The 19,017-nt window shown below is 37.3% G+C and overlaps 3 protein-coding genes across 3 annotated transcripts; 1 reads left to right on the top strand and 2 right to left on the bottom strand.

Moving 5' to 3' along the window:
- The first annotated feature begins 894 nt into the window (after positions 1–894).
- On the top strand, positions 895–7,252 carry LOC116015357. The gene is made up of 10 exons (XM_031255396.1): positions 895–1,950; positions 2,084–2,182; positions 2,341–2,531; positions 3,111–3,304; positions 3,412–3,520; positions 3,639–3,967; positions 4,216–4,605; positions 4,902–4,983; positions 5,072–6,559; positions 6,847–7,252. The coding sequence occupies exons 1-10, from the start codon at positions 1,889–1,891 to the stop codon at positions 6,993–6,995; spliced, it is 3,093 nt and encodes a 1,030-aa protein (XP_031111256.1). The 5' UTR covers positions 895–1,888; the 3' UTR covers positions 6,996–7,252.
- A 1,255-nt stretch (positions 7,253–8,507) lies between these two features.
- LOC116015926 (protein REVEILLE 6-like) lies at positions 8,508–12,977 on the bottom strand. The gene is made up of 8 exons (XM_031256093.1): positions 12,386–12,977; positions 11,376–11,433; positions 10,966–11,089; positions 10,729–10,872; positions 10,478–10,615; positions 9,711–9,820; positions 9,113–9,172; positions 8,508–8,994 (listed from the first exon to the last, which is right to left on the bottom strand). The coding sequence occupies exons 1-8, from the start codon at positions 12,655–12,657 to the stop codon at positions 8,935–8,937; spliced, it is 966 nt and encodes a 321-aa protein (XP_031111953.1). The 5' UTR covers positions 12,658–12,977; the 3' UTR covers positions 8,508–8,934.
- A 646-nt stretch (positions 12,978–13,623) lies between these two features.
- On the bottom strand, positions 13,624–18,667 carry LOC116015925 (C-terminal binding protein AN). The gene is made up of 7 exons (XM_031256091.1): positions 17,809–18,667; positions 17,097–17,265; positions 16,885–17,015; positions 15,756–16,556; positions 15,501–15,548; positions 14,305–14,418; positions 13,624–13,996 (listed from the first exon to the last, which is right to left on the bottom strand). Exons 1-7 carry the CDS (start codon positions 18,436–18,438, stop codon positions 13,925–13,927), a joined length of 1,965 nt encoding a protein of 654 aa, XP_031111951.1. The 5' UTR covers positions 18,439–18,667; the 3' UTR covers positions 13,624–13,924.
- Positions 18,668–19,017: the final 350 nt, after the last annotated feature.

The raw sequence follows: 19,017 nt of genomic DNA, 5'->3' as shown, positions 1-19,017 counted from the left end.
CCTGGAGTAACATTTATACCCATTATCTAAGAGAATCAAACTTGTATTAATCAAATTTGAGTCATGTAAAGATGTTAGAGTATGTGAATTCAACAAAATTTCAAGCCCATGCTAAGGTCCAATATAAAAATGTGTGTCTAAGTTGTGTTAGATTTTTAGACAAAATACTATTAAAATCATATTGAAAAATATTGTATGAGACTAAATATAGGTGCCTTACAATACCAATTGTAATTAAAACCATAATCATATGCATATAAGGATATTCACATTAGTGGATTTTGGATCAGTTTTTTTTTTTTTTTTTTTTNTTTTTTTTTTTTTTTTTTTTATATAAATGTGACTAATGTGAAAGATAGAGGTAGTGGAGAGAAAAATAAAAAACTCTGTTGCAAAGAGTTGATTTTTTTCATAAAAGTGGATGTGAATCTCATCGTGTTCAAATCTGCCTTACACATGGTTGCATGCAGGGTAACCAATGCGCCCAGTCAGACGCGTTAATCTACTGTTTTTTTAAAGAATTATTTTGCTTTTATTTTTCTTGTTCTTTTTTCTCCTATCTTTTCTTGTTGGCCCCTCAATTTAATGAGATTAACCAGCTAAGTTAGTTAAACTATTAATTTGTTAATTATAAAGTTACAAATTCAAATCTCAATAGTGATATTATTAGTTTAAACTGATCAATTATAGACGATTTCAATTACTTTACTTCATTGTAATTTTTTATTGACTAAAGTTATAATACAATATTTACTTAATACTCTACGAATTTTTCTTTTCATTAAAATTAAGGAAATTAAGGAAAATAATAAGTTTAGGGGCATTTGTCAAATATTTGTAATGAAATATAAAAAAGCACTAGATTTTTCTTGTTTGTTTATCAATCCTTTCAACGCGCAGTTGCAGCGAGTACAAGAAAGCACTTTCCGAAAGAAGCTACGAGCCTGTGAGAAGAAGAATCACGCAATGGAGACAGCGCGTGAATTGATTGCGGAGTATAGTTTTTCCGGCCGTGCAGCGTAGCCAACGTCATTTCTTTGGCTTTCCTCCTCAATCACCCCTTACAGACTCCGGACCCCTCCCCTCTGCCGCGGAACCTCTCTTTCTCCTTCTCTCCCTCTATATATATACACACACGTCCATATATGTCTCTGTATTGTTTTCTCAGGTCTTGCGATTCAGTTGGAGAAGTGGGGAAATTTGCGAACCTCGAAGCCCTAACTCTCTCTTTTTTCTGTATCTTGATTCAGATAGAAAAGTAAACCCTAGCGTTGAAATCGTTAAGATCAGATTGCGAGAGAAATAGGAAAGAAAACCTACCTACGAATTTCCTCTTGCACGGTTGTTGTTTGAAGGTTGAGTTTGTGGTTTCAGATTTCGTAAACGTTATTGTTAAATTCGAGATCACCGTAAGGATGCGTATGTTTGAGGTCGGATTTCGATGAATGTCGTTGTGAATGATATTTTTTATGGAGTGGAGCTAGGATTGATTGGGTATTGGTATGGTTTTCGCGATTTCCTTGTAGATTGAGCTCGATCAAGTGAATTAGGTTTATTCGAAATCTGTAGCTTTGCTATTGCTTTTGCGCTATTATATCATTCGTATTCTGTTGTTTTCAATGGCGGTCGTAGTATGAACTAACGAGCCGGTGACTGGAATTTGACGTTACATAATTGCCTTTGGGTACGATTCCGTGAAAATATTGTTTATTTGTATCTCCAGGGGTTGATTAGGGATTTCCGGGAAAATATTGCTTGCTATGACTAAGAGATGATGTTTTTTTGGTAATGAATACGAGTAGATAGATTGTTGGTAGTGGTGGACAATTATCAGTTCAGAGTCTGCTTGTATTAGCTGGTTCTGGAAAGTAATCTCAAATCTCTCAGAATGAGCTTAGATAATGAAGATCCAAGTCTCCCAGAAGAATCCTCCAGTTTACATAGCGACAAGTAATAATTTACTCTTGCCTTTTATTTGTTTCTTCACTTGTATCTAATCATGTTTTCCTGTCTTAGTATTCTGCTGTCTCAGAGATTTTAATTTACTCATGCTTTTGACATGGATGCTTCTGCAATGACATAGGCATTCAAAAATATCTTATACACGAGAGTTCCTTTTGTCCTTGAGTGAATTGGAGATATGTAAGAAGCTACCAAGTGGGATTGAGCCAGCACTTCTGAGGTTTGAAGCCAATTACCTGTCCTAAAAGAGTTCATTTGCTTGTTTCAATATGTTTGCTTTTTCTGTTACCTGTTCTGTCAAATCATTTGATATCTTATTTGCTTTCAAAAAAAAGAAAAAAAAAAAAGAAAGAACAATTAACATCTTATATCTGTCAGTGAGCTCGATAGTACTCCATATGACATACCAGATCGCCAAAGAAGCTCTGTTGCTGCGCCTCCTTTACAAGGCTTCAGACGCAATGATTATGGTTCATCTCCTCCTACTAGAGGGATTTATGGAAGATGGGAAAACCGTTTCTCTGTACGAAGTGATCAGGAAAGCGATACACAATCTGCCCGGGATTCAGGTTCAACAGGGACTTCTTGTGCATACTTGTATACACACTATAGTATCATCAATTTTCTACTCTATATAATTATTTGCATCCTAAGTTTCCTACTGTGGAATGCTAAAGAGTGAACAATATTCTGGGACTGTATGTTTGAGGTTTCGCTACACCAGATGCTTGGTGAAGTCTTGGTGATAGTTGGGTTTAGCATTGTTTTAGGTCACAACAAGATGAAAATACCCATAGGAGCTACCCTATTGAAGCTTGAATTGGTTTATAGGAATTCAAAACTAACTTTTGAATTTTCATGGCCCACCCATGTTCATATATAATTTATGAGTTGCAATTGTTAATAGTGTATCCCCTGGACAATGTCATATGCTGATATTTTATTGTTTTGTTCTTCATCTAGTATGTTGCACCTAAGTTGATTAACCTTCATTCTTGGTGTGTTCATATCTCTGCATAGGACAATTTTGTTCCTGAATGTCATTGCCTATTTCGCTTTCTCATGTATATTTTTTGGTCCATAAAGGGCACACTAATTTGTTAACATTTTCCCTGCTTGTTAATAATCTCAAATTACCTATTGTGTAGAATCTCTTAGGCGCCATGGAAATCAACCCCGGCGGTCTTGGCAGACTCCTGAGCATGATGGACTTCTTGGAAGCGGTTCATTTCCAAGACCATCTGTATATGCGTCTGGAATACCTGCGTCAAAAGCACGGGGAAATGATCATTATCAACTTAGCAAGAGCAATGAGCCTTATCATCCTCCCCGCCCTTACAAGGTTAACTTAATTACATGTTCAATATTATGGTCATTTTTTTTTTGTATGCCATTAGGCCGATAACAATCTTTTGCTGAACTTTTTTTCCTCACCTGCAACTTCTTCAGGCAGGACCTCAATCTCGCAGAGATGCTAGCGATTCGTACAACAATGAGACATTTGGTTCAGTTGAATGTACAAGTGAGGATAGAGTGGAAGAGGAAAGGAGAAGGAGAGGTATTGCTAGATATATCTAGAATCTTGCATATGATACCCATATTACCTTAATCTTTTATTACATTGCTATAATTTGGCTAGCTCTGAGTAAATTTACTTTGACCAACTTTCTTACCAGCATCTTTTGAGTTAATGAGGAAGGAACAGCACAAGGCTTCCCTTCAAAAGAAGCAGTATTTGAATCTGGATAAACCTGAATCTGAAAGTGTCTCAGACTCAGATATGTCTGCATTGGCAGATGATGTTAAAGAGAAAAGCAGGCTTTTAGACAGAAGAAAGGAATTGGATGTGTCTACAACTTTACCTGATACTGATAATGATTCTGGGAAATCTTCTTTTCCTTCACAAACTTCAGCATCAAGACCACTTGTACCTCCTGGTTTTAGAAGCACTCTCTTGGAAAAGGACTCTGGCCTTAAAGCTGTGATTCAACTTCCTCTGAAACAGGTGAGGTGTTCAATGTTGTTTGCATTGGTCGTTTATCAGGACACATTTGTTTTTTTCATTCACATTAAAGGCTGTAATAATAAAGAAACGTGAATTATACCCAGGCAGACATTCTTCACATTTTAGTGTCTTCCCTCACCAAGAGTGGGGAAATGAGAAGAGAGGGAGAAGAGGGGGGGGGGGCGGGGATAGTACTCAGTATATTGATTTTTACCTCTTATGCATTTTTTTATCTTTCACTTCTACAGGCAGGGAAACCTGAAAGTGAGGAAAACCTCTTGCATTCTGGCATGGACAACCCTGTCCAAAATGGCTTTTTTGATGGCTTAGAAAGACAGTCATCCCAAGAACTTTGCCTAAGTGATCAACAACTTGATGATAGGAGTATACATCTACCATTTTTGAAGAAGGGCAATCAGATAGATGCTTCTAATAAAAAACCTTGCTTGGATGATAACTTAAATCCTCCTTCCAGTATTTTGGAAACCCAAAAACTCATGGAAGGTCCTGAAGTTATTGAACTTAGTGTTGGGTTGTCACAGGAGAAAATTGAAGTGGAACCTGACCTGAACCAATCAACATCCATATTGGATCAAATTTTTGGAAGTGCTATATCAATGACTGTTGGGGAATCTGAGGTATTAGTTGAGTTAATTCTATGCTTTCCTTTTCAGTCCCCAAGTCTGTACACTTGCCATATTTTATTTTCAATGAGCTCTAGTGTTATTACCCTTCTCTGCTTTACCGCTGTGCAATTTGCAGTGTACTTATTCATACATAGTTTGTCTTGCTATTTTGAATATCTCTTGCTCAACTCTGTTCACTCTTTTTTATTTTTATAGCTCTGATTGTTGCATTAGGTTTATCACAGCAAAAGAGAAAAATTTATGTACTTATCCTTTCTGCTTGTATGTTTGTTTGCTTCTGTATCCAGCACCAAGATACAAAACGTGATGATAAATGGAGCCCCAGAACTAATCAATCTTCGAAGTTTGCACATTGGTTCTGTGAAGAAGGTATAACTATGTTTTTATTACTTCCACAATACATTCTTTGTCAAGTTTCATGAAAATCTTGTTTAAGCTGCCACATTCCATGTTGCAGAAGAAACCAAGGCAAAAGATAATTCCTTGTCTAGGCCAAATGATTTACTTGCATTAATCGCTGGTGGTGATAACAGCAGATCACAAGCTCATGATGTGAAATCTACTGAGAACATTTTGTCTAATGCACTAGCTGCAACAGTTGAGGTTTCAGAACCACTGTATGCATCTAGTAAAGACACTGCATCCCCCACTATCCTTACTTGTGAGGATCTTGAGCAGACAATTTTGTCTGAGTATAGTGAAAATGGTCCAAATTTGCAATCACTATTACCAGGTTGGAGTACAAATTCTAAGCCCGAAGAACAAAGAGAACGTGTTGATGATCGGGCATCTCAACACCTGCTTTCTTTGTTACAGAAAGGACCAGATCTTGGGAATAAGATTCATATGTCTAATATGGACACTGATTCAGTGGATTCACATGAAAAGTTTACAGAAGATAACAAGCCTATGGAAGATGAAAGTGCTCTTGGTAAAGCAATTACTCTTGAAACACTCTTCGGCACTGCTTTTATGAACGAGTTACAATCAATGCAAGCTCCTGTTTCTATCCAAAGGGGTGGCTCGGTTGCTTCTGTACAGTCTGATGGCTTGGAATCTCAAAGGTCATTGCCTGTTCCAAATGATGTGTTTTTCCCTTCAACAATTGATGGTGTGGGAGGATCTAAAATGATGAGCAATGACAACGTCATGGTTGATAGAGAGCAAACTAAGCTTGATAAGGCTGAAAGATGGTTAGGTTTTGATGATCCTCTAACTAAACTGCACCCAAAGCACTTGACTGATAGGTCGTACAAAAATGGTGACTTTGATGGGGTGATAGGATTTCAGCTGCCCGAAGATGACAACTTGTTTAGCGGTGGCAATCCAGTGAATCCCCAAGTTTCATTGAACATGGCTGATGGAAATTTGAATAAGGGGGTGGTAGAGCAACTGGCCTCTGTTCATGCAGCTCCTAGTAATCAAAGGACTATGGTCGGTCCAGGAGGACTGTCATTTTTGCATGGTCCTCGTGATCAGGTGGAGCCTGAGATGTTTCACAATCTTCCTGCTCAGCCATCATCTTCCCTGTTTCATCCCATGCAAATGAATCAAGGGAGACAATTAGTTCATCCATTTGAGACACTTCCTGCTCACTCGACTTCCCAGATGAAGTTTGTGGGTCCAGAGATTATGACTCATATTGACACTCCAAGTCACCAATTTTCTGGAAACATGATGCATCCTCCATTTCATCGCCCCAATCCTGCAGTAACTGGGTTTGATCTTCCTACTCAGCATCCTATGATGCAGCAACAGATGCAAATGCCAGGCAATTATCCCCATATGCAACATGACCGTCTGAGGAATGCTCCATTTCCTCAACATCCTGGCAATCAGCCTGCTGCTGCTTTTCTGCAGGAACCGAACCCGATGCAAGTGTTACCCTTTGGGCCACGACCACCTCGTCAACCAAACATCAATGGATTTGGGATTCCAATGCCAGGTAATCATCGTTCAATATGCCATTTTGTCTGCAATTTCTGCTATATCCTTTGATTTTGTAACCACACCACACTGTCAGTACATGTGTATATCTTTAAGCTATTTGGCCAGGTTTTGACTTGTCCTGATTTCTTTTCTTGATGCCTCAATTTCATTTCTTTTTTTTAACATTTCTGCTGTCATATCACCATCTTGAATACTGTCCTGTCTTGTAGAGTACATGTGTGTTGAATAAAGAAAAAATCTCTCTGCTGATAATAACTTATTGGATGATTGTCTTGAATGCAGTTGATATTAACCGTGGAAGTAATCAACCTGAAGCAATCCAGAAACTTCTGGAAATGGAAGTCAGGGCAAAACAGATGCACCCTTTTGCTGCTGGTAATAGCCAAGGAATGTATGGTCATGAGCTTGATATGGGACTGCGATATAGATAGTTTGATTGGAACTAGTAATGCTGATGGTACTCAGGTGTATACTATTTGATCATGTGGCATTTAGATGTGAACAGTAGCATAACTTCAGTTTTCATGTCTGGAAAATGGAATGCCTATAGAGAGAAAGCAAGTGGAAGAAAAGTTGTAGTGACATTTCTGGCTGGCGTGTGCTTCATCTGCCCATTGCCATTTTATGTTTTCCCCTGTTTCTTTTGTTGAACTCTCTTCCTTTTGTTATAAAAAGTTCTTTTGATGAATTTGTATCTTCTTTTGATATTTTCCCTATGATGGTTTGCAGCTATATATACCTAATACATGTATGTATTGTATCTATATATGTATCTATATGTATGTATTGTATCTATATACTGTAACTATATGTATGTACTGTATCTATATATGTATCTATATGTATGTATTGTATCTATATATTGTAACTATATGTATGTACTGTATCTATATATTGTAACTATATGTATGTACTGTATCTATATATTGTAACTATATGTATGTACTGTATCTATATGTATCTATATGTTTGTATTGTATCTATATATTGTAACTATATGTATGTATTGTATCTGTATATTGTAACTATATGTATGTACTGTATCTATGTATGTATCTATATGTATGTATTGTATCTATATATATCACTGTATCTATATATGTATCTATATGTATGTATTGTATCTATATGTATGCACTGTATCTATATATGTATCTATATATGTATGCACTGTATCTAACTATGTATCTATATGTATGCACTGTATCTATATAATGTATGTATATGTATGTACTGTATCTATATATGTATATATTGTATCTATATATGTATGCACTGTATCTATATTGTTATCTATATGTATTGTATCTATATATGTATGCATTGTATCTATATATGTATGTATACGTATGTACTGTATCTATATATGTATGCACTGTATCTATATATGTATGTATTGTATCTATATATGTATCTATATGTATGTACTGTATCTATATATGTATCTATATGTATGTACTATATCTATATATGTATGTATTGTATCTATATATATGTACTGTATCTATATATGTATCTATATGTATGTACTGTATGTATATGTATGTATTGCATCTATATATATGTATATATATGCACCGTATCTATATATGTATATATATGCACCGTATCTATATATGTATCTATATGTATGTATTGTATCTATATATGTATCTATATGTATGTACTGTATCTATATGTATGTATATGTATGTATTGTATCTATATATCTATACATGTATATACTGCATGTATATGTATGTATTGTATCTATATATGTATCTATATGTATGTACTATATCTATATATATATGTACCGTATGTATATGTATGTATTGTATCTATATATGTATCTATATGTATGCACTGTATCTATATATGTATGTATTGTATCTATACATGTATCTATATGTATGTATTGTATATATATATCTATATATATGTATTGTATCTATTTATGTATGTATCTAAACTATATATGTATTTACCAACAAAATATTCTGTACAATAACACATTACACATTTACACCATAGAAGTTGCCTCTTTTATTACAGAGCTTCTGCCTAGTGTAGAACTAGGACCATTCCAGAGACAAACGGAACTCTATACAAGTGGTTTAAATTTTCTGTAATCTCTCGGACTAATTCCTATATCCACTTATGTACAGGAAACATGGAATTGGAGCAAACTCCCTAGTAGCACACATGTATATTGCATATAACTACTTTAAATTACTCGACTTCCCCTATCATGCTTGATAATCCAAGTGAGGGCACTGGCACATGTAATTATTTCACTCCGCAAAACAGTGCAGGGAAGATGGTATATATTTGTGTTTCTACTACCAAGTCCCACATGTAGATGAAATTTGTTTCTTGCATCATCACTCTTCATGAAAGGACCTGTGATAACTTGTCAGCACCCAGGTTGTTTGACAACAGTAATCTCCTCTGCACCAAGCCACCAAACATTAAAAGGGTGTGAGGCCATCTTTTTAAAGGCAGCTTTTATTAAAATTCCTACCACAATAAAATTACTGGCACTGAAAGGGCTAGCAAATTAACTTACATGATCTTCAAATTCTGGGCTTATTAAATTGACAGAAAGATTCTTCATCAACATCAGGGCCTATGGGAACACAAAACAGAATATATTTTCGTCAGACCACTTGAGAAAAGTAAAACCAGTACAACAATGGTAGCATCCATCTATGGTGGAATCCATATGAAATCGGCTATAACCACCCATAATCTCCACACATTCAAAACTACTCAATTGTTTAACAAGAAAAAATGATGCAATTTGCAGGCATGCTTCATAGATGAAGAAAGAAAAACCCAACTATAAAACCTGATGAACTGTCTAATTCCAGGTCTCTGTGTTTGAAATGACAGTTTCTCCATCAAACAAGAAGCTTCTAAAAAAGTTGAAAAGACAACTATCACTTTCAAATTAGATTCCTTGCATCATCTTTAAGTTTACTGACATTGTCACCGGGTTAAAACCAACATTTTTTGTTGTTTTCTTAATGTTCTGTGACTTTCTCAATACAGGATGATCTCTCACATTCTCAATACGGGATGACCTGTGGCTAGGGGTGAAGATGCCATTGTCACAGGAACCAGAAACATGACAAACACATTCAACAAATTTGAATCTTGCATACCGTCTCAATATTTATGGGGTCCATCTGTTTTAATCTCTGCAAGTGATCACTTGAGTTTGGATCAAAGACACTGCCAATGTAACTGTAAACTTGAGCAAAATCTGGCATTGCTGCATCCAAAGAGGGGGGAAAACAAATAATTTTTTAGAACCTTGGTGTTTGAAAATTCACCTTACAATATATAGACTAAGAAGAAAACCAAAATCCCACTGCTATGCAAAAATGTTCTAAAATTACATACTGAGGAGAAATGAGAGAAGATAGCCAGAATAGTCATGTTATCAACAAAGCTGGAAAACAGTGATTAATGCACAAAGGGTGAAAAGATTATCAACTAAATTCTATACACACTATCAGCCTCTGTTATATGCATGATGCATGTAAATACACCATGCTATGAAACTTCCAAAAAAATTAAAATGCAAAACCTGCTTATGCCTATGCAAAGGCTAACACTAATGCGAAGAGCCAAGCATCAAATGACGTCAATTTTATAGTAAAGATTTGTCATGGCCAAGTCAACATCTTTCTGTTAGGAAACCAATACAACATTTCAACCCAACGTCCTTGACCATACACGCCTTTAACATTTGGAAATTGTAAAAACACCAGTTGCTTGGAAGCCATAAATGTATTTGATGTTAAATTCGTCACCCTGTGAAGAATCTACAGGATCAACTCAACTATAAGTGAATAATGCCCTAAGAACACCATTTACTTAAGGCATAATCACAATTAATTCAGTCAGAACAGAATGTTAAACTGACCTCTTTGCTTGTTTTGTTTCTCTTTCCCTTGATTACTGGTTCGGTTGGTTCGGTTAGTACGCCAAATCCTGGGTGTGCTTTCATTACTGCTGCTGCTGCAATTTTTGGACATGGCCGTGCCCAGTAATTGTATGTCATCTGATGAGGAAAATGTAAACGATGTTTACTCAGGATCAATCACCCCACTAAACAAATTATGTTAGCCAAACCAGCACAGAAATATTGAGAAATGATTTAACACATGTTTTTACCTTTAGTCACATGTGATATACTAAAACCAGGGACATTACTGTAACTCCAATGAGATAAAACTGCATTGCCGATTGAATTGGCAGGCACAGACAAAGAATCAGGCCTGATTACATATCCAGGTTCAAGTAGAGAAGACGGTGGTCCTGTGAATTGTGAGATAACTGGTGCATGTGAGTATTAAGAACATTGGTCCTAGGCCATTTAACAAAATTAAAACAAAAAGATACAATGCTAACCACTTTTGGGAGCCTTTTGCGGGTATGGATGAGATGCCTTTCGCTTTGGACGTGGGGGTGGTACATGTTCACTTGCCCCACTCTTCTGGACCTTCAAAAAGTACTTCTGTGCATGACTACGTATCTGCAAAAATTCCACTTCAATATCTAGATACATGTGAAGCATAGATTCATATATTGGAGGTTTGGAGACTTGCAATAATCTAATTCTTTGCAGCATTTTTTGCCTACAAGCTAAGGGTCAGAACAATGGTACTTACGATGCAGCAAGGCAACGAATTTCTCACTTCTATGCATAACTATATTTTTCCACACTGAGTTTCTACATATCCTATAGATAATGCAGCACCAAGCAACAATGCCTATATGGAAAGCCAGGATCATTGATAGGTTCATGTAGATCAACATACCTGAATAACTGTCTTTGATCCAACAAATGCCTCAATCTTCTTCCAATCACGGTCAAAGCTGGAAATTTCCAAGAGGGGGAAATTTGAGTGAATACTTTGAAATTAGAAAGAAAACTACAGATCATACAATCTGCATGCTTTAATATTTTAATCTTGACTCAGGAAAAAAGTCACCCTGTGATTGCTGCTAGCCTCTCAAAAGATACTCTAGCTGCTAACTCTTTCGAAAACACTTGGTTCCTGCTAGGTATAACTTAAGTCTCTAGCTACATACAATGACTTCATAGAATCATAATTGCATCCCAATAACATAACTCTTTCCATCCATTTTCATTTGACATACAGTAGGCATCCCAATTCGAGCATCTAACCCCACATGACAAACAGAACATCCAGGGAAAGTGACTGAGGCAGGGATGGAAATACACAAACATATGCAAAACCAGAAAAGTTTAGGCTCCAATTTTCAATTTCTATGTATGTTTTTCTTTCTCCAGTAGATGCACTCCTACATTTTTAAGGTCCTTGCAGTCATATAATTCAGAATGAAAATTGAAAATTAAAAATAAAGGAAAACTAAGTACATGTGAGTATAAACTTCTAAATAGCGCACACTTAAACACACAGCGAAAATCAAGTAAAATTCTAAAACTGCAGAAAAGAATATGATCGATCAACTTATAGAGGCTAGATCCATAAAAGCGAAAAGTACAACTCAAATTCCTTACAGTTACTCATCTCATCAGCGAAAATTCTAGTTCATCTCTACTATCTAGGCGCATGCAAAATAAGATGTATGCCTAAATATTACGGAGTATATATTTACACATGAAAAGAGAAGTGAGAGACAGAGGTATATATTTACAATTACTCATTTCATCAACGAAAATTCTAGTCCATCTCTACTCTCTAAGCTCACGCAAAATAAGATGTATGCCGAAATATTACCGAGCATATACAAATGAAAATAGAAAGAGAGAGAGAGAGACAGACAGAGGTAGATAACTAACAGTTGGAGCGCTTCTAGAAACTTGTCATGCTCCTGCTCAGTCCAGCTCTCTCTGGACTTGGTGATGGTATAAGGCTTGCGCACCTTCTTGTTCGAGTCCTCCGGGAGCAAACCGACGCTATTGGAATTCTCGCTCGCCGGTACGGCCGATGTATTCATAACCGTCACCGGCTGATTGGAATGCAGGGCAGGAAGACCGGTTTTCGTCGGATCCCCGGCGAAGTGGTAGAAGAACTCTGGAGACGGTGGAACGTTCGGATAAACGGAAACCATATAGGAATACCTAATCGAGGTTCGAGAAAGGAATTCTGTGTGTGAACTGCGTTTCTGCTGATATATGATTATGGAGGGATGGGGAAGAAGAGGGGGTTACATTTTTGTATTTATACGGATGTAAACCGACTCTGCATTGAAGAGAGGGAACGGATCGTGACCGTCGAAGCGTGGAGAAGAAAAGTTAGCGGTGGAGATGAAATTCTAACCTCTAGAAGTGTCAGCTTCTGTTTGGCATGTTCAGAGGTAGCATTTTTAGGCAGTTATAAAAAACCTTTTTTTTTGTCCTTTTAAATAAATTTTGTTTATGTTTATAGCATAACAAGATATTGACCTGTCCTGTGGTGGTAGGCACTGAACTCCTTAGGTTAGTTAGTGTCGTGCCACCTCACCTGAAATAATTCCTTGTGAAGTTAAGGTCATGTAATGAATAGCATTGGTCCATTTTTGTCCCCGTTTTATATATTCCTGATTTGATTTTATGAATGGAAATTAATTCTAAGGAAATAAGTAAACGATTTTTCGAAAGGCCCTTTGAAAAAGCTGAAAAGGTATTCCGTACATGATTTCATTGATTTGATAGATTTCCCTTCAGTGAATCCATTTTAACTCAACCATGTATTGTTACCAATAGATATTATTGCACTATGGATACCAAACCAAAGGAGGGAACAGGGCAATAAAAAGGTGAAGAGATACGTAAATGGAATTACAGAAAGGAAGGAGAAGGTGGTGGGTGGTGTTGAATGAATGTTCTAGTGCGTTCTGGAGCCCCTGCTTTTGTACTCCCCTTCGTCTATCCCTATGGTTAAAAAACAATCTCCATTATTCTCCTTATCCAATCGAATTAAATAAAATTCAGTATGCATCGCATCTGCATATGGCACCAGTTCCAGCTCGGCATTTCTTGTGCATCATTTCCTTTGCCAACCAGCCACAATTGTTAGGCATAAAGCTTCACACAAGGAAAAAACAAACAGTAATTTCATAGAGAAACAATTCCACGTAACCAAAATTCTATGTTTTTAGAGTCGTGATAAACTGAGGGTAGGCAGGCTGAGAATGAAGAGGCATTTCCACGCGATTACAACATTTCAATACCAAGGGAGAGATAGGATATCAAACAGTACTAACACTCAGCAACTCTTAAATACCAGAATGGTTGATGATGACACAACCTTTTCTCTTCCGTTTCTAATTTCACAAACACTGATCTAATTCAGATGAATTTGTTAAGGACTCTGCACAAACATTTGAAAGTCACTACCTAATCAAGCCAGCGTGTAATACCGTCTTCTCCAACAGCTGCAAGGACTTCAATGCGTACATCCAGAATAGCCTGAAAGGTGCAAAGATGAAGGCACAATCAAGAGTAGGAAAAATATATGGCACATGGGAAAGGAAAATTCAACAAAACCTAAAGGAAAGTCAAAAACAAAATTTATGAAGCAAGGACTCGGTATGTAGAGTTGCCACTAGAAAGTTCCAAGTTGCTCAAGAAGTCATGGAATTGCCCACTTTTATTGTGTCCACTATGGCACTATGTAGAGAAAATCATAGGGATGTACAAATGGGCACTAATATGCCCAACTTTCCAAACAAGATCCCCACTTAATAACATGTGGAATAGAAGTATAAGGAACATACCAAAGGATTTCTACAGTTCACCAGCCTACATTCCTCCAAAGAACCTTCAAATGTCCAACTTTCCCAAACATCAAAACTGTGACTGGCAAATACAAATTCCATCCGCCTATTAATCTGTAACACCCAAAATGAAGTCAAAATTCCAAACAACGAAGTTTTGCACACATTAGCTTATAATGCTCACATGTCACCGAAATGTTAAATGTAGACGAAAAAATATTTGCAGCAACAATATTCATGAATCAGTGCAAAAAGAACATATAAGGATTATTATAAAAGCAGTGGGGACCTTCCTCAATTTAGCCACTGGAAAAGTGCATGATAAGTAGAATGAAGTAATGTCAGGGATGGGAAGAGCAAGCTGCCTTTGATAGCTATCATATGCGAAATGATAGTAACGAAAGTTCTATTTCCCACTTTCTCAAGCCATGAAAACAAAATATCATTTTCAACACCCATAAAAGAAGCATGAAAAGTTGCCCTGAGGGTTCAGTACTTTTAAAATTTCCTCACAAGGGATTTCAAAGGTCTAAGGTGGAAGGGTTCATTTCAGTATATCAAAGTTTGCATCAATATGTACCAAAGAGAAGGTTTACAGCAATGAAAATCAAAGAAGCCATAATTTGGACCAGTTCATATAATTCAAGGTGCAAATTTACTATAGTATATAGTCTGTTCACTTATCCAGAGCACAATATCAATAGTAAAGTATTAATGTGGTCCAAGCCTACATTTTCTTCCATGTCCAAACAACAATTTCAGCCAAACAAATGCCACTTGTTAGTCAATGCTAGACGACATTCTTAGTTAGCAATGTTCTGTTTTCACATTTCTTCATTCTCTTGCCATTAACATTCAAGAACCCACTTGTAAGGCCAGCCACAAACAGATGCACCATTTCCTTTGGTTTGGTGGGAGGAACTGTAGTACTTTCACAAACTACAATATTTTAATTGCATAAAAAAGATAGGATTTTTTTTTGTCTGAAGTGCATATTTAGAAGGAAATGAAATATAAGAAAGAAAAAAAGAATTAGCCATAGAGATGCCTTAGACATGGATAATGATATGAAACTACTAGAACATGTAACTTCAAACAAAACATCTATAATGTTAGTTGGATGCCAGACACCATTCCTGTGACATGAAAAATGATGGCTACGAAAAACTTGCCAACATGTATGAAAAAAGACAGACCTGCAATAACTTTCCACCAGCAGTAAATGATCGCAGCCCAATAGTATCCTGCAAAAGGGACATTCACTGAGTGGATTAGCATTGTTATGTATTTTGCCTTTTTCTTTTCTATCAAACAACTTTTCAAGGGCTTAGCCATGAATGTAAAATTGCATCTCAAATAAACAAAAATTTTGCAAATATCACTTTTCTATAAATCCATGTGGAGATAGCATTGAGCCACATGCAATTGAAAGGAACTTCCAATATACCAACCTTGCTTCTGAAAACAACAAGGAACTGTGCTGCTGGGTCTCTCTTTGTGATATTTGACATTGAATCAAGAAACCAACCTCCTCCTTGAACTCTTTGCCTGGAAACGTGGAGTGCAGGGTGATGTCTTGCGTACAAAGCTATGATATATCCATCTTTCAATAGTTCACCAGATTTTCTACTGAGATCCATGTTTGATTTCAGAAGTTTCTCTGAAGATGATTCTTGAATGAACTCAATTGGAGTTTTTCTACTTCTAACATCTTCTGGAGATGAAAATCGTGGACTAGAACTCAATACTTGATCAGTTCCACTCAATGCAGCACCATCATCATTTTGTGAAGTACTCTCTTTCTCAAATTTCAAGTGCTCATCTGCTTTCTGTTGAGACTTTTGACGTGCATGCCGCTTTTTAGCCTTTTTACCAGATCTGCTTCTCTTTACTTCAGATCTTTCAGAAACATTTTGAGACAAAACAGAACCCTGTGGCTGAACAGGAGGTTCCCTTGATTCGCTCATAATTTTTGTCTGAGAGCTCTCTGCAGTTAAGTTGACATCTTCAGTGTATCGCTCACCAACAGGACCCTGCATGACACTTTGGTTATCTCGAATGTTACACTCTTCATTTCCATAGGCTATCTCACTTTCCTCTTCTTCTTCATCAGATATAGAATCCTTTGGAATCACACCATCCAAGAAGAATGCCTGCAGCATGGCAATAGCTTTCTCCCTTATCTCCATCCACACTTCTTCACTGTAATCAGCACTGCGTGGAAGTATTAGAACATTGGGCATCTCCTTAACCTGATGTCACAACATCATAACACAAATCAGGAAGATCAATGCAATACTGATAGATTGATAGTAATAACCCTTGAATGCTAAGACACGAAGTCATCCATTTTTAGCAACACACAAACTAGTATTGCAACAGAGTGCTATGTATATACTATGGCCTCCCTGCATCTTTTACTATCCATTATTTATTATTATAATGTTTGTGATAAACTCTATTAGTATGAATTGAAAATGCACAAAAAAAACCCATCTCAAACAGAAGTCCAATAGAAAAGTAGCACTCTCCAAACATATTCCTTCCAATTATTCATACCCCTAACACTATGCATCATACCCATGCTTCCATCCATTGTGGCCCTTCAGCACCATCCAGAGCACATCCAGCAAGGGTGCCATCAATCAGAAGTTGCTTCACAGCACAATCATCTAGTAGCTGGCAGCTACCAGTATTAACAAGAAATGCCCCTGCATGGAACAGCCAACTAGTATTAGAATAGAAATATAAAAGTTTAAGTTTTTCTATCAGAACTCCAAGGATATAAGTACCAGGCTTTATGTGCTGCAAACAATCTGCATTAATAATCTGAACTGTTTCATTTGTGAGGGCACAGTGTAACGATATTACATCACTTGCAGCAAGCAAATCATTAAGAGTATCCATTCTCCTGGCTGCAGGAGGAAAGCGAATGGGGGTTTGGCTCACTTTTCCATTTCCCTGTGCATGTATTATTTATAAAAGAAAAGTTGGTTAGAAAAAGTAGTTGAGCACATGTATACATAAACAAGTTTATATATACTTAGAGAGAAGCAATGTAACTTGTTAACCGACACATAATAAATCCCCATTGACAACGGAAAAGATAGAAGAACTGAGATATTGAGACTCATTTAACAGTGATCTTTCTCCTTTCTCCACTGGGTCTCTCATATGGTGCATTTGTGAGAGGTTCGTTACACTCATTAATGCCATGGATTCAATTATAAGGCAGGAACCAAAACATCATATCATACATCAGAAAGCATACTTAGCTACGGCAAGTATCTCCAAATTTTAGTAATGAATTCTTTTTGTTTCTACATATGCTACCCTGATGTAGTCACTAAGTTCAAATAAACCAAAATGTAGCATGAAATCCATCAATTAATCTACAGTATTAATGAAAATTTCTAATATCTACTTAGGCTAGATAAATACAGTTATTCTGTTAAAATCAGTGAAATTATATGATGGAATCAATCAATTACTCCTTATATATACCTCTTGAATATCAAAATAGAGGACGCTCATCTTGAAGGCCAGGCTCCGAGAAGCCAAGGACCTGGCTGAGGCAGATCTACCAATGATCCCTAACACAAGACCACGACAACGGCGCATTCCACGGCAAAGCGGCTGGACTGAACCGAGCCAACCGGAAGCGGATAAAGCATGCCTGGAGAGCAAATGCGTGCGGCGAAGTAAGCCAAGGATCAGAGCCATGACCGTATCAGCAACCTCCTCAGCCCTACTACAATCCACGTGGACAAGTCGAGTGAGTCCGAGGTCAGCGGCAAGGGCAGAATCAACAGCCCGATCAGAGGAGCCGAGGCAGAGGATGAGCTGCCAGGGACGAAGCCTCCGCTGGGCGGCGCGTGGGAGGAAGGCGAGGGAGTGAAGCAGCACAGCGGAAGCGGACTCGATCCGGGCCTCGGCGAGGCGACTGAGAGGCACGTGCTCCACCACAACGATGCCGGCCAAGCAGTCCTGCTCAAACCCCGTGTCCTCGATGCAATTCAGAGTGACCACTAGAGGCATTTGCTGCTTCTCAGGCGTAGGGTTGTTCCGGAGCTCCATTGGCGCTGGAGATCTAGAAGACGACGACGATTGATTCTCTCTCTTCTTCATACTCATCGTGTATAATAATAACTTCTACACTCTCTCTCTCCCTCTCTATATCACGCCGTATGCAGTAGTGTGTAACGTAATTGCTCTTCCCCAGAGCTTCGAGAGAAAAGGGAAGAGAAAGCACGGGTTGAAATGAGTCGTGGAGCAGGAGATGGACCCTAGTCTTCCCTCCCTTCTCTCCCCACCTGCATCCTTTGCTATTTTGCGAGTGTTACTAATGCCGGACTGAGCCTGTTTCTTTTTTCACATAAACGCCCTCTGTAAATATCATATTTCCTGTCAAGCCCCTATAGGATATAGTATACTTATTGGACCTACTTTAACCGTTCTGTAATTAAGCTAATTGTCCATTTTACCCATTGATTTCTTGATGAAGCAAAACCAAAAGAGTTTATTACGGAGTATATAGTATACTATACTCGTACAAGTTTCACGTACAATTTCTTCAAATTTTTATGGTCTAAAAATTATAAGTTAAAATGAATAAATTTTGTGCATACATAACGCTAAACGAATAATCCAATAGTGAAAGGTATTGCCGTCTTCGTCTTGCTAAGAAGATACGGAGTATTTCGTGTTTGATTC

The sequence above is a fragment of the Ipomoea triloba genome, chromosome 4 (assembly GCF_003576645.1).
Source record: "Ipomoea triloba cultivar NCNSP0323 chromosome 4, ASM357664v1".
In the NCBI taxonomy this organism is placed as follows: Eukaryota; Viridiplantae; Streptophyta; class Magnoliopsida; order Solanales; family Convolvulaceae; genus Ipomoea; species Ipomoea triloba.
Note: the sequence above shows the minus strand (reverse complement) of the source record. Positions and strands in the feature narration are given on the sequence as shown.